This window comes from Pleurodeles waltl, chromosome 8 (assembly GCF_031143425.1).
Source record: "Pleurodeles waltl isolate 20211129_DDA chromosome 8, aPleWal1.hap1.20221129, whole genome shotgun sequence".
Taxonomy (NCBI): domain Eukaryota; kingdom Metazoa; phylum Chordata; class Amphibia; order Caudata; family Salamandridae; genus Pleurodeles; species Pleurodeles waltl.
Genome location: NC_090447.1, coordinates 1,544,076,355 through 1,544,103,316, shown reverse-complemented (window position 1 = coordinate 1,544,103,316; position 26,962 = coordinate 1,544,076,355). Strand labels below are relative to the sequence as shown.

Genomic DNA, 26,962 nt, shown 5'->3' with positions numbered 1-26,962 from the left:
AGTAACGGAGAATGGTAAAGTGGTCTTGAGTAGGAATTCTAAACTCCTACACAGAATAAGCAATGCAGGAAGATCTGGGACGAGGCAGAGGTGGATGGATCCTACAGCCCAAATAACTAACTTTTCAACATAAGTAAGGAGTCTTCCTGCAAATCCTTACGCTGTTTCAGAGTTCTCATCTCCAAGGCATGTGTTCTCCCGTTACGAGTCCAGTTTTATAACCAACACTAACAGAATAGTCTGGAATAAAATTGATCGCTGTGCAGTCTGTCAGCAGCTTCTCTCTGAAAGAATTGTCACAAGCTGAGGCCTTTGTTTGAGTTTTTTTTTACAGCAGGAAACAGCACAGCAGTACCATATTTTTTCAGGTCTCAGAGGTAGGTGTACAGTTGCAGCAGACTGGCCACAAACTTATTGGAAGTGTTTTTTCACTGTACGAGATATAATTATAATTTGACGTAACTTCATTTGTAGAGTTGTTTCTTCTAGTTTCTCTTTTCTCACAGTTTCATCCCGGATTGCATTTTTTCAGTCTTTCACATTTAAACAGAACACGTCAGTGACAGGGCTTGCATCCCATGTTAACTCTGCTTGCATTGGGCGTGTTACTATGTAGTGTCATTACAACTGCACAGTCACAGATACTAAGCAGAGTAAAAACTAACTGAATAAGAAAGTACTTCATAAACACTATTTTTCTACTGAATTGTTGCCCCTTGTTTGCCTGATCCATAATAACCAGAATAACGAATTTTCATGCAACGCTTGATGCCACAGTCTTGTGGTCCTGGGCACAGTCAGAGAAGATGTCACTATTATCATATGTTATGGCTACTTCTTTTATTAATGTTAAAAGGACAGAAGGGATCGGGGCCACTGCAAGTGCTTTAACCTGTTAGTTGAGGAATGAGTGGTGCAAAAGATGCATGGACCTACTGTACTATCTAAAGTTTCTTGAGTTAAGTGCTCTGATGCATCAGCAGAGCACTATTAACATAAGCGTGTTAGAATTTGGATCTCTAGTTCGCAGAAGTATGCACCTTGTCCAAGTAGGGACCACAGTCCCAGTCAGGGTAAGTCAGTTACCTACCCTAAGTCCATCTGTGCTCACCCTTTGATAGTGTCGCACACAGCAGGCAGGCTTTACTTATGAGGCAATGTGTAAAGTATTTATGCAACACTTAAAACACTAAAACAGTGAAAACACGACAATAAAACACCACACCTGGTTAGAAAAATAGAGCTTAATTTTACAAGTAAAACAAGACCAAAACAACAAAAATCCAATAGGTAGAAGTTGAGTTATGAATTTTTCGAGTTATGAATTTTTTAAAGATTAAAATGTAATATAGAGCTTAAAAGCAGGGCTATCTGGTCGTGTTAGATCTAGTTAAATCCAAAAGTTCAGGCCGACTGTGATGGAGTGCTGGTTGAATACAGTACCAGGTAAGTCCTCATGAAGTTTTACCTTCCCAGAATTGAGCCAAAAGTCCCACTCGCAGGGGAGAAGTTTGTGCAGGTGCAGGTAGAGTGTCGATGACGGTGAACCGCGGGTGCAAGGAGTCGGCTGGGCGGACTGAAGCCCCGCGGTCACGAGCGGCAATGCTGCTATGTGAAGAGATGCACTTGCAGCTGCTCGGGCTGATTCTTCGTGTGAGAGGCACGGTTCTGGTGCAAGCAGGCCTATTCACGATCACGAAGATCCCAAAAACTTGAATTCAGGATCCACAAAACCACTTCAAGGTGCCAAGACTGGAAGGGCACCCTTGAGGGTCAGGAGCTGGTTGAAAACGGGTCCAGGAGCTATAGCAGGAAGGTTGTAAGTCTTTTGTGTCCCTGAGACTTCAGAAAATAGGAGGCAAGCCAGCAAGCTCTTGGTGTCACTTGGTTCTGGGATGGAGAGATGCAGGTCCAGTCCTTCTCACTACCAGGCAGCAGGTCACCTCAGCAAAGCAGGAGTCCAGCAGAGTAGCTGCTCAGTAGAGGGGCAGTCCTTGTAGCAGCACAGCAGCCCTTCCTCCTGGCAGAGTATGCACAGGTCCAGAAGTGCGCGGAAGTGGTGGTGCCAGAGGTCCAGTACTAATACCCAGTGGTGCTTTTCCTTGAAGTGAGGGAGAAGTCAGAGAAGGGTCTTTGAAGAGCACAGAGGTTCTCCCTTCCTGCCCTGGCTCCAGACTCACTACAGGGGGGTATGCAGCCCTGTGTGTGGAGCAGGAAAGTGCCCATTCAGGTGTAAGTGTCAGCACCCCCTCCCTTCTTGCCCAGGGTGGCCCATCAGACTGTGGATGAACCATCACTCACACCTAATCTCCCTTCGTGTGTGGCTGTCCAGAGGGAATGCACAAGCCCAGCTGTCACCCCACCCCAGACGTGTATTAGAGACGGGCAGCAGGCATCAAATGGCTAAAGTAAGAAAATGCTGAATTTGTAAAAGTGGCATTTTCAGACTTTTTAAATTTTAAATTTAAAATCCAACTTCCCCATAAATTGTGATTTTAAAATCTTATCTCTTCCAGATTGCGAATTACACTTAAAAGATGTAATAAGGTGATCCCAAAGTTATCCTATGGGAGAGATGGGCCTTGCAGTAGGGAATGAACGAATCCGGGAGGTTCATTTTATTATTAGGGAATGTAAAACTTAAAAGTATATGCACTGTCTTTTAAATACATGACACCCTCCCCTGTGGGTCATATAGGACCTACCTTACAAGTCATGTATATGTATAAAAAAGGAAGGTTTAGGCCTGACAAAAGGTTTAACTTGCCAGGTTTACATGCCAGTTTAAAATTGCACTCACAGGGTCTGCAATGGCAGACCTGAGACATGGTTAAGGGGCTACTTAAGTGGGTGCACAATCTGCGCTGCAGGCCCACTGGTAGCATGTAGTAAATGAAATATGCCAATTGGTCATGAGCCAATGTTACAATGTTTTCGGGGCGAGCACAAGCACTTTAGAACTGGTCAGCAGTGGTAAAGTGCGCAGAGTCCTAAAACTAGCAAAAGCGAGGTCAGAAAATGAAAGAAGGTAAAACGTTGGGGGGAAGCCCACCCTTTGGTATCAGGACTAACAAAGCGCATCTCTCCTTACCACTGTAGAGGTAGTTTTATTGCCCTCCTGGACATGTGGAGCTCTTGGGGTAGCCCCTCCTAGTTCACATGATACTTCACAAATCCACGGACATCTCACCAGCATCCTGCCTCCGCTTCTAGCCACTGACTCCTCCATTTCTTGCACTACTTTACGTAACCTGGCCAGTTACGCCCTTCTCGTTTTGTCCATTGAAAAGGTCTAAGTTGCATTTACCTTCCCTGTGAAATCTGTAGGAGCTCATTTTGCTTTTTCTAGAACAGATTCTTGAATGTAAAGTTTCCTTTGGCACTGGGGGTTCCTCCAGTGAATCTCATTTGCTGCTTGTACTCTGTGTGATCCTGGGCTGCTGATATTCTCCTCTATGGGGCGGTTTGATTAGCAGGGACTGCAGCCTATGAATGAAAGGATACCCAAGCAGGACGGTGAACATTCTTCAATGAAGCTGTGCCTCAGGGTGGGCCTTCTGGGTTCTTGCTGCTGATTGGAGGGCTGTCAGGTGTCCTGAAAGAAAAAGAAGAAATACTCAGGTCTGGCTCATTGCAGCACCCAACGTTCAACCCTCTCCTCCCACAAGGGAACAGACCACACTGCCGTCACCTTTTATGTGGTACAGTGTTTTTTAACTGCGCTACTAAGGTCATTTTTAGGTCTGGCCTGAAGACAGCTGTAGCTGGCTTCCAGCTCATGTAATTAAAAAGTGATAAATGCACAAGCATACATACTCAGGGGGTCTTTGGCTCAGGCCTTTTCATGCACTGGCATGTTTAGCTGTTATTCACATCTTTCTTCCACCCAGGACAAGGTTCAGCAAGGGCTGTGGGCCCGCCCACTTCAGAGATTGGTTCTCTTGCACTGCGAGTGACAGCATCTTTGTTCCACCCAGGGCAAGGTTCAGCAAGGGCTGCGGGTCCGCCCACTTCAGCCATTGGTTCTTTTGCACTGTGAGTGACAGCATCTTTCTTCCACCCAGGACAGGGTTCAGCAAGGGCTGCGGGTCCGCCCACTTCAGCCATTGGTTCTCTTGCATTGGGAGTGACAGCATCTTTCTGATCACAGATGCACATCCGCCTAAAAAGAAGTGCACTCCACAGCCACAGCTGTCAGGGTAACACTGTCCTTTGTTAATGCATTTTTTGTTGTTTCCATTCTTTTTCTTTTTATTAATCGCACTTGTGTTTTTAAAGTGGGTCATCGGGTTACAGTACTTCAAAGCCAATGGTTCCTTTTATTTGTGACAAAAAGAATCACATTTTAATATGATTTCTTTTTAAACTATAAGGAGTCATTCCCAGTGTGCATAGGGAGATATGTGCACGTGGTAAACAGAGGCTACCTATGGACAGAGACCACGCACCCACGGTTCTGCCCAGTGGACATAGGCAGATATCTGCACAGGGTGAACACACTCTACCTATGGACAGAGACCACGCACCCACGGTTCTGCCCAGTGGACATAGGCGGATATCTGCACAGGGTGAACACACTCTACCTATGGACAGAGACCACGCACAGACGGTTCTGCCCAGTGGACATAGGTGGATATCTGCACAGGGTGAACACACTCTACCCATGGACGGAGACCACGCACCCACGGTTCTGCCCAGTGGACATAGGCAGATATCTGCACAGGGTGAACACACTCTACCCATGGACGGAGACCACGCACCCACGGTTCTGCCCAGTGGACATAGGCAGATATCTGCACAGGGTGAACACACTCTACCTATGGACAGAGAACACGCACCCACGGTTCTGCCCAGTGGACATAGGCGGATATCTGCACAGGGTGAACACACTCTACCTATGGACAGAGACCACGCACAGACGGTTCTGCCCAGTGGACATAGGTGGATATCTGCACAGGGTGAACACACTCTACCCATGGACGGAGACCACGCACCCACGGTTCTGCCCAGTGGACATAGGCAGATATCTGCACAGGGTAAACACACTCTACCCATGGACGGAGACCACGCACCCACGGTTCTGCCCAGTGGACATAGGCAGATATCTGCACAGGGTGAACACACTCTACCTATGGACAGAGAACACGCACCCACGGTTCTGCCCAGTGGACATAGGCGGATATCTGCACAGGGTGAACACACTCTACCTATGGACGGAGACCATGCACCCACGGTTCTGCCCAGTGGACATAGGCGGATATCTGCACAGGGTGAACACACTCTACCTATGGAGAACACGCACCCACGGTTCTGCCCAGTGGACATAGGCGGATATCTGCACAGGGTGAACACAGTCTACCTATGGACGGAGACCACGCACCCACGGTTCTGCCAAGTGGACATAGGCAGATATCTGCACAGGGTGAACACACTCTACCTATGGACGGAGACCACGCACCCACGGTTCTGCCCAGTGGACATAGGCGGATATCTGCACAGGGTGAATACACTCTACCCATGGACAGAGACCATGCACCCACGGTTCTGCCCAGTGGACATAGGCGGATATCTGCACAGGGTGAATACACTCTACCCATGGACAGAGAACACACACAGACGGTTCTGCCCAGTGGACATAGGCAGATATCTGCACAGGGTGAACACACTCTACCTATGGACAGAGAACACGCACCGACGGTTCTGCCCAGTGGACATAGGAGGATATCTGCACAGGGTGAACACAGTCTACCCATGGACAGACAACACGCACCCACGGTTCTGCCCAGTGGACATAGGCCGATATCTGCACAGGGTGAACACAGTCTACCCATGGACAGAAAACACTCACCGACGGTTCTGCCCAGTGGACATAGGTGGATATCTGCACAGGGTGAACACACTCTACCTATGGACAGAGACCACGCACCCACGGTTCTGCCCAGTGGACATAGGCCGATATCTGCACAGGGTGAACACAGTCTACCCATGGACAGAAAACACGCACCGACGGTTCTGCCCAGTGGACATAGGTGGATATCTGCACAGGGTGAACACACTCTACCCATGGACAGAGAACACGCACCGATGGTTCTGCCCAGTGCGTGTAGGCGGATATCTGCACAGGGTGAACACACTCTACCTATGGACAGAGAACACGCACCCACGGTTCTGCCCAGTGGACATAGGTGGATATCTGCACAGGGTGAACACACTCTACGTATGGACAGAGACCACGCACCCACGGTTCTGCCCAGTGGACATAGGCGGATATCTGCACAGGGTGAACACACTCTACTTATGGACAGAGAACACGCACCCACGGTTCTGCCCAGTGGACATAGGCGGATATCTGCACAGGGTGAATACAGTCTACCCATGGACAGAGACCACGCACCCACGGTTCTGCCCAGTGGACATAGGTGGATATCTGCACAGGGTGAACACAGTCTACCCATGGACAGAGAACATGCACCAATGGTTCTGCCCAGGGGACATAGGCGGATATCTTCACAGGGTGAACACACTATACCTATGGACAGAGACCACGCACCCACGGGTCTGCCCAGTGGACATAGGCGTATATCTGCACAGGGTGAAGACAGTCTACCCATGGACAGAGAACACGCACCCACGGTTCTGCCCAGTGCACATAGGCGGATATCTGCACAGGGTGAACACACTCTACCCATGGACGGAGACCACGCACCCACGGTTCTGCCCAGTGGACATAGGCGGATATCTGCACAGGGTGAACACACTCTACCTATGGACGGAGACCACGCACCCACGGTTCTGCCCAGTGGACATAGGCGGATATCTGCACAGGGTGAACACACTCTACCTATGGACGGAGACCACGCACCCACGGTTCTGCCCAGTGGACATAGGCGGATATCTGCACAGGGTGAATACACTCTACCCATGGACAGAGACCACGCACCCACGGTTCTGCCCAGTGGAAATAGGCCGATATCTGCACAGGGTGAACACAGTCTACCCATGGACAGAAAACACGCACCGACGGTTCTGCCCAGTGGACATAGGCGGATATCTGCACAGGGTGAACACACTCTACCTATGGACAGAGACCATGCACCCACGGTTCTGCCCAGTGGACATAGGCCGATATTTGCACAGGGTGAACACAGTCTACCCATGGACAGAAAACACGCACCGATGGTTCTGCCCAGTGGACATAGGTGGATATCTGCACAGGGTGAACACACTCTACCCATGGACAGAGAACACGCACCAATGGTTCTGCCCAGTGCATGTAGGCGGATATCTGCACAGGGTGAACACACTCTACCTATGGACAGAGAACACGCACCGATGGTCCTGCCCAGTGGACATAGGCAGATATCTGCACAGGGTGAATACACTCTACCCATGGACAGAGACCACGCACCCACGGTTCTGCCCAGTGGACATAGGTGGATATCTGCACAGGGTGAACACAGTCTACCCATGGACAGAGAACACGCACCAATGGTTCTGCCCAGGGGGCATAGGCGGATATCTGCACAGGGTGAACACAGTCTACCTATGGACAGAGACCACGCACCCACGGTTCTGCCCAGTGGACATAGGCGGATATCTGCACAGGGTGAACACACTCTACCTATGGACAGAGAACACGCACCGATGGTCCTGCCCAGTGGACATAGGCAGATATCTGCACAGGGTGAATACACTCTACCCATGGACAGAGACCACGCACCCACGGTTCTGCCCAGTGGACATAGGTGGATATCTGCACAGGGTGAACACAGTCTACCCATGGACAGAGAACACGCACCAATGGTTCTGCCCAGGGGGCATAGGCGGATATCTGCACAGGGTGAACACAGTCTACCCATGGACAGAGAACACGCACCAATGGTTCTGCCCAGGGGACATAGGCGGATATCTGCACAGGGTGAACACACTCTACCTATGGACAGAGACCACGCACCCACGGGTCTGCCCAGTGGACACAGGCGTATATCTGCACAGGGTGAACACAGTCTACCCATGGACAGAGACCACGCACCCACGGTTCTGCCCAGTGGACAGAGGCGTATATCTGCACAGGGTGAACACAGTCTACCCATGGACAGAGACCACGCACCCACGGTTCTGCCCAGTGGACATAGGCGTATATCTGCACAGGGTGAACACAGTCTACCCATGGACGGACACCACGCACCCACGGTTCTGCCCAGTGGACATAGGCGGATATCTACACAGGGTGAACACACTCTACCTATGGACGGACACCACGCACCCACGGTTCTGCCCAGTGGAGATAGGCGGATATCTGCACAGGGTGAACACACTCTACCTATGGACAGAGACCACACACCCACGGTTCTGCCCAGTGGAGATAGGCGGATATCTGCACAGGGTGAACACACTCTACCTATGGACAGAGACCACGCACAGACGCTTCTGCCCAGTGGACATAGGTGGATATCTGCACAGGGTGAACACACTCTACCTATGGACAGAGACCACGCACAGACGGTTCTGCCCAGTGGACATAGGCGGATATCTGCACAGGGTGAATACACTCTACCCATGGACAGAGACCACGCACCCACGGTTCTGCCCAGTGGACATAGGTGGATATCTGCACAGGGTGAACACAGTCTACCCATGGACAGAGAACACACACCAATGGTTCTGCCCAGGGGACATAGGCGGATATCTGCACAGGGTGAACACAGTCTACCCATGGACAGAGAACACGCACCAATGGTTCTGCCCAGGGGACATAGGCGGATATCTGCACAGGGTGAACACACTATACCTATGGACAGAGACCACGCACCCACGGGTCTGCCCAGTGGACATAGGCGTATATCTGCACAGGGTGAACACAGTCTACCCATGGACAGAGAACACGCACCCACGGTTCTGCCCAGTGCACATAGGCGGATATCTGCACAGGGTGAACACACTCTACCTATGGACGGAGACCACGCACCCACGGTTCTGCCCAGTGGACATAGGCGGATATCTGCACAGGGTGAACACACTCTACCTATGGACGGAGACCACGCACCCACGGTTCTGCCCAGTGGACATAGGCAGATATCTGCACAGGGTGAACACACTCTACCTATGGACGGAGACCACGCACCCACGGTTCTGCCCAGTGGACATAGGCGGATATCTGCACAGGGTGAACACACTCTACCTATGGACGGAGACCACGCACCCATGGTTCTGCCCAGTGGACATAGGCGGATATCTGCACAGGGTGAACACACTCTACCTATGGACGGAGACCACGCACCCACGGTTCTGCCCAGTGGACATAGGCGGATATCTGCACAGGGTGAACACACTCTTGTAGGAGGCTGGACTGGCTTGTAGTGAGTACCAAGGGGTACTTGCACCTTGCACCAGGCCCAGTTATCCCTTATTAGTGTATAGGGTGTCTAGCAGCTTAGGCTGATAGATAATGGTAGCTTAGCAGAGCAGCTTAGGCTGAACTAGGAGACGTGTGAAGCTACTACAGTACCACTTAGTGTCATATGCACAATATCATAAGAAAACACAATACACAGTTATACTAAAAATAAAGGTACTTTATTTTTATGACAATATGCCAAAGTATCTTAGAGTGTACCCTCAGTGAGAGGATAGGAAATATACACAAGATATATATACACAATAGCAAAAATATGCAGTATAGTCTTAGAAAACAGTGCAAACAATGTATAGTTACAATAGGATGCAATGGGGAAACATAGGGATAGGGGCAACACAAACCATATACTCCAAAAGTGGAATGCGAACCACGAATGGACCCCAAACCTATGTGACCTTGTAGAGGGTCGCTGGGACTATTAGAAAATAGTGAGAGTTAGAAAAATAACCCTCCCCAAGACCCTGAAAAGTGAGTGCAAAGTGCACTAAAGTTCCCCTAAGGACAAAGAAATTGTGTTAGAGGAATAATGCAGGAAAGACACAAACCAGCAATGCAACAACTGTGGATTTCCAATCTAGGGTACCTGTGGAACAAGGGGACCAAGTCCAAAAGTCACAAGCAAGTCGGAGATGGGCAGATGCCCAGGAAATGCCAGCTGCGGGTGCAAAGAAGCTTCGACTGGACAGAAGAAGCTGAGGTTTCTGCAGGAACGAAAAGGGCTAGAGACTTCCCCTTTGGTGGACGGATCCCCCTCGCCTTGGAGAGTTGTGCAGAAGTACTTTCCCGCCGAAAGGACGCCAACAAGCCTTTCTAGACGCAAATCGTGCGTTTGGCGTTTTTGGACGCTGCTGGGGCCGAGGAGGGACCAGGAGGTTGCAAATTGGACCTGAAGAGAGAGGGGACGTCGAGCAAGACAAAGAGCCCTCACTGAAGCAGGTAGCACCCGGAGAAGTGCCAGAAACAGGCACTACGTGGATGCGTGAAACGGTGCTCGCCGAAGTTGCACAAAGGAGTCCCACGTCGCCGGAGACCAACTTAGAAAGTTGTGCAATGCAGGTGAGAGTGCCGTGGACCCAGGCTTGGCTGTGCACAAAGGATTTCCGCCGGAAGTGCACAGGGGCCGGAGTAGCTGCAAAGTCGCGTTTCCCAGCAATGCAGCCCAGCGAGGTGAGGCAAGGACTTACCTCCACCAAACTTGGGCTGAAGAGTCACTGGACTGTGGGGGTCACTTGGACAGAGTCGCTGGATTCGAGGGACCTCGCTCGTCGTGCTGAGAGGAGACCCAAGGGACCGGTAATGCAGCTTTTTGGTGCCTGCGGTTGCAGGGGGAAGATTCCGTCAACCCACGGGAGATTTCTTCGGAGCTTCTGGTGCAGAGAGGAGGCAGGCTACCCCCACAGCATGCACAAGCAGGAAAACAGTCGAGAAGGCGGCAGGATCAGCGTTACAGAGTTGCAGTAGTCGTCTTTGCTACTATGTTGCAGGTTTGCAGGCTTCCAGCGCGGTCAGCAGTTGTTTCCTTATCAGAAGGTGAAGAGGGAGATGCAGAGGAACTCGGATGAGCTCTTGCATTCGTTATCTGAAGTTTCCCCAGAGACAGAGACCCTAAATAGCCAGAAAAGAGGGTTTGGCTACCTAGGAGAGAGGATAGGCTAGCAACACCTGAAGAAGCCTATCACAAGGAGTCTCTGACGTCACCTGGTGGCACTGGCCACTCAGAGCAGTCCAGTGTGCCAGCAGCACCTCTGTTTCCAAGATGGCAGAGGTCTGGAGCACACTGGAGGAGCTCTGGACACCTCCCAGGGGAGGTGCAGGTCAGGGTAGTGGTCACTCCCCTTTCCTTTGTCCAGTTTCGCGCCAGAGCAGGGGCTAAGGGGTCCCTGAACCGGTGTAGACTGGCTTATGCAGAATTGGGCACATCTGTGCCCAAGAAAGCATTTCCAGAGGCTGGGGGAGGCTACTCCTCCCCTGCCTTCACACCATTTTCCAAAGGGAGAGGGTGTCACACCCTCTCTCAGAGGAAGTTCTTTGTTCTGCCATCCTGGGCCAGGCCTGGCTGGACCCCAGGAGGGCAGATGCCTGTCTGAGGGGTTGGCAGCAGCAGCAGCTGCAGTGAAACCCCAGGAAGGGCAGTTTGGCAGTACCAGGGTCTGTGCTACAGACCACTGGGATCATGGGATTGTGCCAACTATGCCAGGATGGCATAGAGGGGGCAATTCCATGATCATAAACATGTTACATGGCCATATTCGGAGTTACCATTGTGAAGCTACATATAGGTAGTGACCTATATGTAGTGCACGCGTGTCATGGTGTCCCCGCACTCACAAAGTTCAGGGAATTGGCTCTGAACAATGTGGGGGCACCTTGGCTAGTGCCAGGGTGCCCTCACACTAAGTAACTTTGCACCTAACCTTTACCAGGTAAAGGTTAGACATATAGGTGACTTATAAGTTACTTAAGTGCAGTGTAAAATGGCTGTGAAATAACGTGGACGTTATTTCACTCAGGCTGCAGTGGCAGGCCTGTGTAAGAATTGTCAGAGCTCCCTATGGGTGGCAAAAGAAATGCTGCAGCCCATAGGGATCTCCTGGAACCCCAATACCCTGGGTACCTCAGTACTATATACTAGGGAATTATAAGGGTGTTTCAGTAAGCCAATGTGAATTGGTAAAATTGGTCACTAGCCTGTTAGTGACAATTTGAAAGTAATGAGAGAGCATAACCACTGAGGTTCTGGTTAGCAGAGCCTCAGTGAGACAGTTAGGCACCACACAGGGAACATATACATGCACACCTATGAGCACTGGGGCCCTGTGTGACAGGGTCCCAGTGACACATACATATAGGCCACAAACCTATGAGCACTGGGGTCCTGACCAGCAGGATCCCAGTGACACATAACAAACATACTGAAAACATAGTGTTTTCACTATGAGCACTGAGGCCTGGCTATCAGGATCCTAGTGAGACAGTGAAAACAGTGACAACCACCCTGACATACACTCACAAACAGGCCACAAGTGGGGGTAACAAGGCTAGAAAGAGGCTACCTTCTCACAACTCTACCTATGGACGGAGACCACGCACCCACGGTTCTGCCCAGTGGACATAGGCGGATATCTGCACAGGGTGAATACACTCTACCCATGGACAGAGACCACGCACCCACGGTTCTGCCCAGTGGACATAGGTGGATATCTGCACAGGGTGAACACACTCTACCTATGGACAGAGACCATGCACCCACGGTTCTGCCCAGTGGACATAGGCTGATATCTGCACAGGGTGGACACAGTCTACCCATGGACAGAAAACACGCACCGACGGTTCTGCCCAGTGGACATAGGTGGATATCTGCACAGGGTGAACACACTCTACCCATGGACAGAGAACACGCACCGATGGTTCTGCCCAGTGCATGTAGGCGGATATCTGAACAGGGTGAACACACTCTACCTATGGAGAGAGAACACGCACCCACAGTTCTGCCCAGTGGACATAGGCGGATATCTGCACAGGGTGAACACTCTCTACCTATGGACAGAGACCACGCACCCACGGTTCTGCCCAGTGGACATAGGCGGATATCTGCACAGGGTGAACACACTCTACCTAAGGACAGAGAACACGCACCGATGGTTCTGCCCAGTGGACATAGGCAGATATCTGCACAGGGTGAATACACTCTACCCATGGACAGAGACCACGCACCCACGGTTCTGCCCAGTGGACATAGGTGGATATCTGCACAGGGTGAACACAGTCTACCCATGGACAGAGAACACCCACCAATGGTTCTGCCCAGGGGGCATAGGCGGATATCTGCACAGGGTGAACACAGTCTACCCATGGACAGAGAACACGCACCAATGGTTCTGCCCAGGGGACATAGGCGGATATCTGCACAGGGTGAACACACTCTACCTATGGACAGAGACCACGCACCCACGGGTCTGCCCAGTGGACACAGGCGTATATCTGCACAGGGTGAACACAGTCTACCCATGGACAGAGACCACGCACCCACGGTTCTGCCCAGTGGACATAGGTGTATATCTGCACAGGGTGAACACACTCTACCCATGGACAGAGACCACGCACCCACGGTTCTGCCCAGTGGACATAGGCGGATATCTGCACAGGGTGAACACAGTCTACTCATGGACAGAGACCACGCACCCACGGTTCTGCCCAGTGGACATAGGCGTATATCTGCACAGGGTGAACACACTCTACCCATGGACAGAGACCACGCACCCACGGTTCTGCCCAGTGGACATAGGCGGATATCTGCACAGGGTGAACACAGTCTACCCATGGACGGACACCACGCACCCACGGTTCTGCCCAGTGGACATAGGCGGATATCTGCACAGGGTGAACACACTCTACCTATGGACGGACCCCACGCACCCACGGTTCTGCCCAGTGGAGATAGGCGGATATCTGCACAGGGTGAACACACTCTACCTATGGACAGAGACCACACACCCATGGTTCTGCCCAGTGGAGATAGGCGGATATCTGCACAGGGTGAACACACTCTACCTATGGACAGAGACCACGCACAGACGCTTCTGCCCAGTGGACATAGGCGGATATCTGCACAGGGTGAACACACTCTACCTATGGACAGAGACCACGCACAGACGCTTCTGCCCAGTGGACATAGGTGGATATCTGCACAGGGTGAACACACTCTACCTATGGACAGAGAGCACGCACAGACGGTTCTGCCCAGTGGACATAGGTGGATATCTGCACAGGGTGAACACAGTCTACCTATGGACGGAGACCACGCACAGACGGTTCTGCCCAGTGGACATAGGCGGATATCTGCACAGGGTAAACACAGTCTACCTATGGACGGAGACCACACACAGACGGTTCTGCCCAGTGGACATAGGCGGATATCTGCACAGGGTGAACACACTCTACCTATGGACAGAGACAGGAATGACTCACACATTACTGCAAGCTCACCTGGGCAGGAAGAATGACTCACACATTACTCCACGCTCACCTGGGCAGGAAGGGATGACTCACACATCTTACCCCATCCTCACCTGGGGAGGAAGGAATGACTCACACATTACTCCACGCTCACCTGGGCAGGAAGGAATGACTCACACATTACTCCGTGCTCACCTGGGCAGGAAGGACTGCCTCCGGCTCTACAGCAGGGTAAGCAGGAAGGCGGCCATGGTCAGGAGGGGCCCCTGCAGGGGGGTCTGGTGCAGCAGGTGGGGGGAGGCGCTGAGGACCTGCAGGCTGCTTTCCTTCAGCAGTTGTCCGGAGGCTGAAAATGAGGAAAGGAAACAGATGTCATGAACATGTGGTCACATCCCAAGACTGAGGTGTGCAGGCCGAGGAGCTGACACTGAAAGTGTAGATTAACAGCAGTGAACATAAAGCTGTGTGCTGGAAGCTTTGAGCTGTGATGCTGCTGAGCTCCGAGCTGTGAGCATGAGCTGTGAGCACTGTGCTGTGAGCATGAGCTGTGACCACCGAGCTGTGAGCATGAGCTGTGAGCATGAGATGGGAGCTCCGAGCTGTGACCATGAGCTGTGAGCACCGAGCTGCGAACACCGAGCTGTGAGCATGAGCTGTGAGCACCGAGCTGTGAACACCGAGGTATGAGCATGAGCTGTGAGCACCGAGCACCGAGCTGTGAGCACCGAGGTATGAGCTGTGAACACTGAGCTGTGAGCACCGTGCTGTGAACACCGAGCTGTGAGCACCGAGCTGTGAACATGAGCTGTCAGCATGAGCTGTGAACACCGAGCTGTGAGCACCGAGCTGTGAACACCGAGCTGTGAGCATGAGCTGCGAACACCGAGCTGTGAGCATGAGCACCGAGCTGTGAACACCGAGCTGTGAGCACCGAGCTGCGAACATGAGCTGTCAGCATGAGCTGTGAACACCGAGCTGTGAGCACCGAGCTGTGAACACCGAGCTGTGAGCACCGAGCTGCGAACACCGAGCTGTGAGCATGAGCTGTGAACACCGAGCTGTGAGCACCGAGCTGTGAACACCGAGCTGTGAACACCGAGCTGTGAGCACCGAGCTGTGAGCATGAGCTGCGAACACCGAGCTGTGAGCATGAGCTGCGAACACCGAGCTGTGAGCATGAGCTATGACACCGAGCTGTGAACACCAAGCTGTGAGCATGAGCTGTGAGCTCCGAGCTGTGAGCATGAGATGTGAGCTCCGAGCTGTGAGCATGAGCTGTGAGCTGGTGAGCATAGACCTGTGGGCACAGAGCTGTGAGCTGGTGAGCATAGACCCATGAGCACAGAGCTGTGAGCATGAGCTGTGAGCATGAGCTGTGAGCTGGTGAGCATAGACCTGTGTGCACAGAGCTGTGAGCTGGTGAGCATAGACCCGTAAGCATAGAGCTGTGAGCTGGTGAGCATAGACCTGTGAGCACTGAGCTGTGAGCTGGTGAGCATAGACCCGTGAGCATAGAGCTGTGAGCTGGTGAGCATAGACCCCTAACCACAGAGCTGTGAGCTGGTGAGCATAGACCTGTGAGCACAGAGCTGTGAGCTGGTGAGCATAGACCCATGAGCACAGAGCTGTGAGCATGAGCTGTGAGCATGAGCTGTGAGCTGGTGAGCATAGACCCGTAAATATAGAGCTGTGAGCTGGTGAGCATAGACCTGTGAGCACAGAGCTGTGAGCTGGTGAGCATAGACCCGTAAGCACAGAGCTGTGAGCTGGTGAGCATAGACCTGTGAGCACTGAGCTGTGAGCTGGTGAGTATAGACCTGTGAGCACTGAGCTGTGAGCTGGTGAGCATAGACCCGTGAGCATAGAGCTGTGAGCTGGTGAGCATAGACCTGTGTGCACAGAGCTGTGAGCTGGCGAGCATAGACCCGTAAGCATAGAGCTGTGAGCTGGTGAGCATAGACCTGTGAGCACTGAGCTGTGAGCTGGTGAGCATAGACCCGTGAGCACAGAGCTGTGAGCTGGTGAGCATAGACCTGTGAGCATGAGCTGTGAGCTGGTGAGCATAGACCTGTGAGCACTGAGCTGTGAGCTGGTGAGCATAGACCTGTGAGCTGGTGAGCATAGACCTGTGAGCACTGAGCTGTGAGCTGGTGAGCATAGACCTGTAAGCACAGAGCTGTGAGCTGGTGAGCATAGACCCGTGAGCATAGAGCTGTGAGCTGGTGAGCATAGACCTGTGAGCACTGAGCTGTGAGCTGGTGAGTATAGACCTGTGAGCACTGAGCTGTGAGCTGGTGAGCATAGACCTGTGTGCACAGAGCTGTGAGCTGGTGAGCATAGACCCGTGGGCACAGAGCTGTGAGCTGGTGAGCATAGACCCGTGAGCACAGAGCTGTGAGCTGGTGAGCATATGTGAGAAAGTAGCCTCTTTGTAGCCTTGTTACCCCCACTTTGGGCCTGTTTGTGAGTGTATGTCAGGGTGTTTTCACTGTCTCACTGGGATCCTGCTAGCCAGGGCCCAGTGCTCATAGTGAAAACCCTATGTTTTCAGTATGTTTGTTATGTGTCACTGGGACCCTGCTAGTCAGGACCCCAGTGCTCATAAGTTTGTGGCCTATATGTGTGTGTTCCCTGTGTAGTGCCTAACTGTCTCACTGAGGCTCTGCTAACCAGAACCTCAGTGGTTATGCTCTCTCATTTCTTTCCAAATTGTCACTAACAGGCTAGTGACCATTTTTACCAATTTACATTGGCTTACTGGAACACCCTTATAATTCCCTAGTATATGGTACTGAGGTACCCAGGGTATTGGGGTTCCAGGAGATCCCTATGGGCTGCAGCATTTCTTTTGCCACCCATAGGGAGCTCTGACAATTCTTACACAGGCCTGCCACTGCAGCCTGAGTGAAATAACGTCCACGTTATTTCACAGCCATTTTACACTGCACTTAAGTAACTTATAAGTCACCTATATGTCTAACCTTTACCTGGTAAAGGTTAGGTGCAAAGTTACTTAGTGTGAGGGCACCCTGGCACTAGCCAAGGTGCCCCCACATTGTTCAGAGCCAATTCCCTGAACTTTGTGAGTGCGGGGACACCATTACACGCGTGCACTACATATAGGTCACTACCTATATGTAGCTTCACAATGGTAACTCCGAATATGGCCATGTAACATGTCTATGATCATGGAATTGCCCCCTCTATGCCATCCTGGCATAGTTGGCACAATCCCATGATCCCAGTGGTCTGTAGCACAGACCCTGGTACTGCCAAACTGCCCTTCCTGGGGTTTCACTGCAGCTGCTGCTGCTGCCAACCCCTCAGACAGGCAGCTGCCCTCCTGGGGTCCAGCCAGGCCTGGCCCAGGATGGCAGAACAAAGAACTTCCTCTGAGAGAGGGTGTGACACCCTCTCCCTTTGGAAAATGGTGTGAAGGCAGGGGAGGAGTAGCCTCCCCCAGCCTCTGGAAATGCTTTGTTGGGCACAGAGGTGCCCAATTCTGCATAAGCCAGTTTACACCGGTTCAGGGGACCCCTTAGCCCTGCTCTGGCGCGAAACTGGACAAAGGAAAGGGGAGTGACCACTCCCCTGACCTGCACCTCCCCTGGGAGGTGTCCAGAGCTCCTCCAGTGTGCTCCAGACCTCTGCCATCTTGGAAACAGAGGTGCTGCTGGCACACTGGAATTCTCTGAGTGGCCAGTGCCACCAGGTGACGTCAGAGACTCCTGCTGATAGGCTCCTTCAGGTGTTAGTAGCCTATCCTCTCTCCTAGGTAGCCAAACCCTCTTTTCTGGCTATTTAGGGTCTCTGTCTCTGGGGAAACTTTAGATAACGAATGCATGAGCTCAGCCGAGTTCCTCTGCATCTCTCTCTTCACCTTCTGATAAGGAATCGACTGCTGACCGCGCTGGAAGCCTGCAAACCTGCAACATAGTAGCAAAGACGACTACTGCAACTCTGTAACGCTGATCCTGCCGCCTTCTCGACTGTTTTCCTGCTTGTGCATGCTGTGGGGGTAGTCTGCCTCCTCTCTGCACCAGAAGCTCCGAAGAAATCTCCCGTGGGTCGACGGAATCTTCCCCCTGCAACCGCAGGCACCAAAAAGCTGCATTAACGGTCCCTTGGGTCTCCTCTCAGCACGACGAGCGAGGTCCCTCGAATCCAGCGACTCTGTCCAAGTGACCCCCACAGTCCAGTGACTCTTCAGTCCAAGTTTGGTGGAGGTAAGTCCTTGCCTCACCTCGCTGGGCTGCATTGCTGGGAACCGCGACTTTGCAGCTACTCCGGCCCCTGTGCACTTCCGGCGGAAATCCTTTGTGCACAGCCAAGCCTGGGTCCACGGCACTCTAACCTGCATTGCACGACTTTCTAAGTTGGTCTCCGGCGACGTGGGACTCCTTTGTGCAACTTCGGCGAGCACTGTTTCACGCATCCTCGTAGTGCCTGTTTCTGGCACTTTTCCGGGTGCTACCTGCTTTAGTGAGGGCTCTTTGTCTTGCTCGACGTCCCCTCTCTCTTTAGGTCCAATTTGCGACCTCCTGGTCCCTCCTGGGTCCCAGCAGCGTCCAAAAACGCCAAACGCACAATTTGCAACTAGCAAGGCTTGTTGGCGTCCTTTCGGCAGGAAAACACATCTGCACGACTCTCCACGGCGAGTGGGATCCGTCCACCAAAGGGGAAGTCTCTAGCCCTTTTCGTTCCTGCAGAAACCTCAGCTTCTTCTGTCCAGTCGAAGCTTCTTTGCACCCGCAGCTGGCATTTCCTGGGCATCTGCCCATCTCCGACTTGCTTGTGACTTTTGGACTTGGTCCCCTTGTTCCACAGGTACCCTAGATTGGAAATCCACAGTTGTTGCATTGCTGGTTTGTGTCTTTCCTGCATTATTCCTCTAACACGACTTCTTTGTCCTTAGGGGAACTTCAGTGCACTTTGCACTCACTTTTCAGGGTCTTGGGGAGGGTTATTTTTCTAACTCTCACTATTTTCTAATAGTCCCAGCGACCCTCTACAAGGTCATATAGGTTTGGGGTCCATTCGTGGTTCGCATTCCACTTTTGGAGTATATGATTTGTGTTGCCCCTATCCCTATGTTTCCCCATTGCATCCTATTGTAACTATACATTGTTTGCACTGTTTTCTAAGACTATACTGCATATTTTTGCTATTGTGTATATATATCTTGTGTATATTTCCTATCCTCTCACTGAGGGTACACTCTAAGATACTTTGGCATATTGTCATAAAAATAAAGTACCTTTATTTTCAGTATAACTGTGTATTGTGTTTTCTTATGATATTGTGCATATGACACTAGGTGGTACTGTAGTAGCTTCACACGTCTCCTAGTTCAGCCTAAGCTGCTCTGCTAAGCTACCATTATGCTGGTGAGCATAGATCCGTAAGTATAGAGCTGTGAGCTGGTGAGCATAGACCTGTGAGCACTGAGCTGTGAGCTGGTGAGCATAGACCTGTGAGCACAGAGATGTGAGCTGGTGAGCATAGACCCATGAGCATAGAGCTGTGAGCTGGTGAGCATAGACCCGTAAGCACTGAGCTATGAGTTGGTGAGCATAGACCCGTGAGCGTAGAGCTGTGAGCTGGTGAGCATAGACCCGTGAGCGTAGAGCTGTGACCTGGTGAGCATAGACCTGTGTGCACAGAGCTGTGAGCTGGTGAGTATAGACCTGTGAGCACTGAGCTGTGAGCTGGTGAGCATAGACCTGTGTGCACAGAGCTGTGAGCTGGTGAGCATAGACCCGTGGGCACAGAGCTGTGAGCTGGTGAGCATAGACCCGTAAGCATAGAGCTCTGAGCTGGTGAGCATAGACCCGTGAGCATAGAGCTGTGAGCTGGTGAGCATAGACCTGTGTGCACAGAGCTGTGAGCTGGTGAGCATAGACCCGTGGGCACAGAGCTGTGAGCTGGTGAGCATAGACCCGTGAGCTTAGAGCTGTGAGCTGGTGAGCATAGACCTGTGAGCATAGAGCTATGAGCTGGTGAGCATAGACCCGTGAGCATAGAGCTGTGAGCTGGTGAGCATAGACCCGTGAGCACTGAGCTGTGAGCTGGTGAGCATAGATCCGTAAGTATAGAGCTGTTAGCTGGTGAGCATAGACCCGTGAGCGTAGAGCTGTGAGCTGGTGAGCATAGACCTGTGAGCTTAGAGCTGTGAGCTGGTGAGCATAGACCTGTGGGCACAGAGCTGTGAGCTGGTGAGCATAGACCCGTGGGCACAGAGCTGTGAGCTGGTGAGCATAGACCCGTGGGCACAGAGCTGTGAGCTGGTGAGCATAGACCCGTAAGCACTGAGCTGTGAGCTGGTGAGCATAGACCCGTGAGCGTAGAGCTGTGGACTGGTGAGCATAGACCCGTGAGCGTAGAGCTGTGAGCTGGTGAGCATAGACCTGTGAGCAGAGAGCTGTGAGCTGGTAAGCATAGACCTGTGAGCACAGAGCTGTGAGCTGGTGAGCATAGACCCGTGAGCATAGAGCTGTGAGCTGGTGAGCATAGACCCGTGAGCATAGAGCTGTGAGCTGGTGAGCATAGACCCGTAAGCATAGAGCTGTGAGCTGGTGAGCATAGACCTGCGAGCATAGAGCTGTGAGCTTGTGAGCATAGACCTGTGAGCACAGAGCTGTGAGCTGGTGAGCATAGACCTGCGAGCATAGAGCTGTGAGCTGGTGAGCATAGACCCGTGAGCATAGAGCTGTGAGCATAGACCTGTGAGCACTGAGCTGTGAGCTGGTGAGCATAGACCTGTGAGCATAGAGCTGTGAGCTGGTGAGCATAGACCTGTAAGCACAGAGCTGTGAGCTGGTGAGCATAGACCAGCGAGCACTGAGCTGTGAGCTGGTGAGCCTGTAACTGTGAGCACAGAGGTGTGAGCTGGTGAGCATAGACCCGTAAGCATAGAGCTGTGAGCTGGTGAGCATAGACCCGTGAGCACAGAGCTGTGAGCTGGTGAGCATAGACCTGTGAGCACAGAGCTGTGAGCTGGTGAGCATAGACCCGTAAGCATAGAGCTGTGAGCTGGTGAGCATAGACCTGTGAGCACAGAGCTGTGAGCTGGTGAGCATAGACCCGTGAGCGTAGAGCTGTGAGCTGGTGAGCATAGACCTGTGTGCACAGAGCTGTGAGCTGGTGAGCATAGACCCGTGGGCACAGAGCTGTGAGCTGGTGAGCATAGACCCGTGAGCGTAGAGCTGTGAGCTGGTGAGCATAGACCTGTGAGCTTAGAGCTGTGAGCTGGTGAGCATAGACCTGTGGGCACAGAGCTGTGAGCTGGTGAGCATAGACCCGTGGGCACAGATCTGTGAGCTGGTGAGCATAGACCCGTGGGCACAGAGCTGTGAGCTGGTGAGCATAGACTCGTGGGCAGAGAGCTGTGAGCTGGTGAGCATAGACCCGTAAGCACTGAGCTGTGAGCTGGTGATCATAGACCCGTGGGCACAGAGCTGTGAGCTGGTGAGCATAGACCTGTGGGCACAGAGCTGTGAGCTGGTGAGCATAGACCCGTAAGCACTGAGCTGTGAGCTGGTGAGCATAGACCCGTGGGCACAGAGCTGTGAGCTGGTGAGCATAGACCCGTGAGCATAGAGCTGTGAGCTGGTGAGCATAGACCCGTGGGCACAGAGCTGTGAGCTGGTGAGCATAGACCCGTGGGCACAGAGCTGTGAGCTGGTGAGCATAGATCCGTAAGCATAGAGCTGTGAGCTGGTGAGCATAGACCCGTGAGCGTAGAGCTGTGAGCTGGTGAGCATAGACCTGTGTGCACAGAGCTGTGAGCTGGTGATCATAGACCTGTGAGCACAGAGCTGTGAGCTGGTGAGCATAGACCCCCACGCACAGAGCTGTGAGCTGGTGAGCATAGACCCGTGAGCATAGAGCTGTGAGCTGGTGAGCATAGACCCGTGAGCATAGAGCTGTGAGCTGGTGAGCATAGACCCGTAAGCATAGAGCTGTGAGCTGGTGAGCATAGACCTGCGAGCATAGAGCTGTGAGCTGGTGAGCATAGACCTGCGAGCATAGAGCTGTGAGCTGGTGAGCATAGACCCGTGAGCATAGAGCTGTGAGCTGGTGAGCATAGACCTGTGAGCACTGAGCTGGTGAGCATAGACCTGTGAGCATAGAGCTGTGAGCTGGTGAGCATAGACCTGTAAGCACAGAGCTGTGAGCTGGTGAGCATAGACCCGCGAGCACTGAGCTGTGAGCTGGTGAGCCTGTAACTGTGAGCACAGAGGTGTGAGCTGGTGAGCATAGACCCGTAAGCATAGAGCTGTGAGCTGGTGAGCATAGACCCGTGAGCACAGAGCTGTGAGCTGGTGAGCATAGACCTGTGAGCACAGAGCTGTGAGCTGGTGAGCATAGACCTGTGAGCACAGAGCTGTGAGCTGGTGAGCATAGACCCGTGAGCGTAGAGCTGTGAGCTGGTGAGCATAGACCTGTGTGCACAGAGCTGTGAGCTGGTGAGCATAGACCCGTGGGCACAGAGCTGTGAGCTGGTGAGCATAGACCTGTGAGCGTAGAGCTGTGAGCTGGTGAGCATAGACCTGTGGGCACAGAGCTGTGAGCTGGTGAGCATAGACCCGTGGGCACAGAGCTGTGAGCTGGTGAGCATAGACCCGTGGGCACAGAGCTGTGAGCTGGTGAGCATAGACCTGTGGGCACAGAGCTGTGAGCTGGTGAGCATAGACCCGTAAGCACTGAGCTGTGAGCTGGTGAGCATAGACCCGTGGGCACAGAGCTGTGAGCTGGTGAGCATAGACCCGTGGGCACAGAGCTGTGAGCTGGTGAGCATAGACCCGTAAGCACTGAGCTGTGAGCTGGTGAGCATAGACCCGTGGGCACAGAGCTCTGAGCTGGTGAGCATAGACCCGTGAGCATAGAGCTGTGAGCTGGTGAGCATAGACCCGTGGGCACAGAGCTGTGAGCTGGTGAGCATAGACCCGTGGGCACAGAGCTGTGAGCTGGTGAGCATAGATCCGTAAGCATAGAGCTGTGAGCTGGTGAGCATAGACCCGTGAGCATAGAGCTGTGAGCTGGTGAGCATAGACCTGTGAGCACTGAGCTGGTGAGCATAGACCTGTGAGCATAGAGCTGTGAGCTGGTGAGCATAGACCTGTAAGCACAGAGCTGTGAGCTGGTGAGCATAGACCCGCGAGCACTGAGCTGTGAGCTGGTGAGCCTGTAACTGTGAGCACAGAGGTGTGAGCTGGTGAGCATAGACCCGTAAGCATAGAGCTGTGAGCTGGTGAGCATAGACCCGTGAGCACAGAGCTGTGAGCTGGTGAGCATAGACCTGTGAGCACAGAGCTGTGAGCTGGTGAGCATAAACCTGTGAGCACAGAGCTGTGAGCTGGTGAGCATAGACCCGTGAGCGTAGAGCTGTGAGCTGGTGAGCATAGACCTGTGTGCACAGAGCTGTGAGCTGGTGAGCATAGACCCGTGGGCACAGAGCTGTGAGCTGGTGAGCATAGACCTGTGAGCGTAGAGCTGTGAGCTGGTGAGCATAGACCTGTGGGCACAGAGCTGTGAGCTGGTGAGCATAGACCCGTGGGCACAGAGCTGTGAGCTGGTGAGCATAGACCCGTGGGCACAGAGCTGTGAGCTGGTGAGCATAGACCTGTGGGCACAGAGCTGTGAGCTGGTGAGCATAGACCCGTAAGCACTGAGCTGTGAGCTGGTGAGCATAGACCCGTGGGCACAGAGCTGTGAGCTGGTGAGCATAGACCCGTGGGCACAGAGCTGTGAGCTGGTGAGCATAGACCCGTAAGCACTGAGCTGTGAGCTGGTGAGCATAGACCCGTGGGCACAGAGTTCTGAGCTGGTGAGCATAGACCAGTGAGCATAGAGCTGTGAGCTGGTGAGCATAGACCCGTGGGCACAGAGCTGTGAGCTGGTGAGCATAGACCCGTGGGCACAGAGCTGTGAGCTGGTGAGCATAGATCCGTAAGCATAGAGCTGTGAGCTGGTGAGCATAGACCCGTGAGCGTAGAGCTGTGAGCTGGTGAGCATAGACCTGTGTGCACAGAGCTGTGAGCTGGTGATCATAGACCTGTGAGCACAGAGCTGTGAGCTGGTGAGCATAGACCCCCACGCACAGAGCTGTGAGCTGGTGAGCATAGACCCGTAAGCACTGAGCTGTGAGCTGGTGAGCATAGACCCGTGGGCACAGAGCTGTGAGCTGGTGAGCATAGACCCGTGAGCACAGAGCTGTGAGCTGGTGAGCATAGACCCGTGAGAACAGAGCTGTGAGCTGGTGAGCATAGACCCGTGAGCATAGAGCTGTGAGCTGGTGAGCATAGACCTGTGTGCACAGAGCTGTGAGCTGGTGAGCATAGACCCACGAGCACAGAGCTGTGAGATGGTGAGCATAGACCCATGAGCACTGAGCTGTGAGCTGGTGAGCATAGACCTGTGAGCACAGAGCTGTGAGCTGGTGAGCATAGACCCGTAAGCATAGAGCTGTGAGCTGGTGAGCATAGACCCGTGAGCGTAGAGCTGTGAGCTGGTGGGCATAGACCCGTGGGCACAGAGCTGTGAGCTGGTGAGCATAGACCCGTGAGCACAGAGCTGTGAGCTGGTGAGCATAGACCCGTGAGCGTAGAGCTGTGAGCTGGTGCGCATAGACCCGTGTGCACAGAGCTGTGAGCTGGTGAGCATAGACCCGTGAGCGTAGAGCTGTGAGCTGGTGAGCATAGACCCGCACGCACAGAGCTGTGAGCTGGTGAGCATAGACCCGTGAGCGTAGAGCTGTGAGCTGGTGAGCATAGACCCGTAAGCACTGAGCTGTGAGCTGGTGAGCATAGACCCGTAAGCACTGAGCTGTGAGCTGGTGAGCATAGACCCGTGTGCACAGAGCTGTGAGCTGGTGAGCATAGACCTGTGTTCACAGAGCTGTGAGCTGGTGAGCATAGACCCGTGGGCACAGAGCTGTGAGCTGGTGAGCATAGACCCGTAAGCACTGAGCTGTGAGCTGGTGAGCATAGACCCGTGGGCACAGAGCTGTGAGCTGGTGAGCATAGACCCGTGAGCGTAGAGCTGTGAGCTGGTGGGCATAGACCTGTGTGCACAGAGCTGTGAGCTGGTGAGCATAGACCCGTGAGCACAGAGCTGTGAGCTGGTGAGCATAGACCCGTGAGCATGAGCTGTGAGCTGGTGAGCATAGACCCGTGAGCACAGAGCTGTGAGCTGGTGAGCATAGACCCATGAGCACTGAGCTGTGAGCTGGTGAGCATAGACCTGTGAGCACAGAGCTGTGAGCTGGTGAGCATAGACCCGTAAGCATAGAGCTGTGAGCTGGTGAGCATAGACCCGTGAGCGTAGAGCTGTGAGCTGGTGGGCATAGACCTGTGTGCACAGAGCTGTGAGCTGGTGAGCATAGACCCATGAGCATAGAGCTGTGAGCTGGTGAGCATAGACCTGTGAGCTTAGAGCTGTGAGCTGGTGAGCATAGACCTGTGAGCACAGAGGTGTGAGCTGGTGAGCATAGACCTGTGAGCTTAGAGCTGTGAGCTGGTGAGCATAGACCCGCACGCACAGAGCTGTGAGCTGGTGAGCATAGACCCGTAAGCATAAAGCTGTGAGCTGGTGAGCATAGACCTGTGAGCATAGAGCTGTGAGCTGATGAGCATAGACCCGTAAGCACTGAGCTGTGAGCTGGTGAGCATAGACCCGTGAGCATAGAGCTGTGAGCTGGTGAGCATAGACCTGTGTGCACAGAGCTGTGAGCTGGTGAGCATAGACCCGTGGGCACAGAGCTGTGAGCTGGTGAGCATAGACCCGTGAGTGTAGAGCTGTGAGCTGGTGAGCATAGACCTGTGAGCTTAGAGCTGTGAGCTGGTGAGCATAGACCCGTAAGCACTGAGCTGTGAGCTGGTGAGCATAGACCCGTACGCATAGAGCAGTGAGCTGATGAGCATAGACCCGTGAGCACAGAGCTGTGAGCTGGTGAGCATAGACCTGTGAGCACAGAGCTGTGGGCTGGTGAATAGCTGGTGAGCATAGACCCGTAAGCATAGAGCTGTGAGCTGGTGAGTATAGACCTGTGAGCATAGAGCTGTGAGCTGGTGAGCATAGACCTGTGAGCACAGAGCTGTGAGCTGGTGAGTAGCTGGTGAGCATAGACCTGTGAGCACGGAGCTGTGGCTGGTGAGCATAGACCCGTGTGCACAGAGCTGTGAGCTGGTGAGTAGCTGGTGAGCATAGACCCGTAAGCATAGAGCTGTGAGCTGGTGAGCATAGACCTGTGAGCACAGAGCTGTGAGCTGGTGAGTAGCTGGTGAGCATAGACCCGTGAGCACAGAGCTGTGAGCTGGTGAGTAGCTGGTGAGCATAGACCCGTGAGCACAGAGCTGTGAGCTGGTGAGTAGCTGGTGAGCATAGACCTGTGAGCACAGAGCTGTGAGCTGGTGAGCATAGACCTGTGAGCACAGAGCTGTGAGCTGGTGAGTAGCTGGTGAGCATAGACCTGTGAGCACAGAGCTGTGAGCTGGTGAGCATAGACCTGTGAGCACAGAGCTGTGAGCTGGTGAGTAGCTGGTGAGCATAGACCTGTGAGCACAGAGCTGTGGGCTGGTGAGCATA

General features: G+C 53.0%; 1 protein-coding gene across 1 annotated transcript in view; it reads right to left on the bottom strand.

Annotated features, from left to right (window-relative positions):
• Nucleotides 1-1,212: 1,212 nt before the first annotated feature.
• VTCN1 (V-set domain containing T cell activation inhibitor 1) overlaps nucleotides 1,213-26,962 on the bottom strand; it is a 157,742-nt gene continuing 131,992 nt past the window's right edge. Inside the window, exons 5-6 of the mRNA XM_069203016.1 lie at nucleotides 14,570-14,720; nucleotides 1,213-3,595 (exon numbers count right to left, since the gene is read on the bottom strand). Coding sequence (XP_069059117.1) covers nucleotides 14,596-14,720 — 125 coding nt within the window. The 3' untranslated portion in view covers nucleotides 1,213-3,595; nucleotides 14,570-14,595. The remainder of the gene's footprint in view (nucleotides 3,596-14,569; nucleotides 14,721-26,962) is intronic.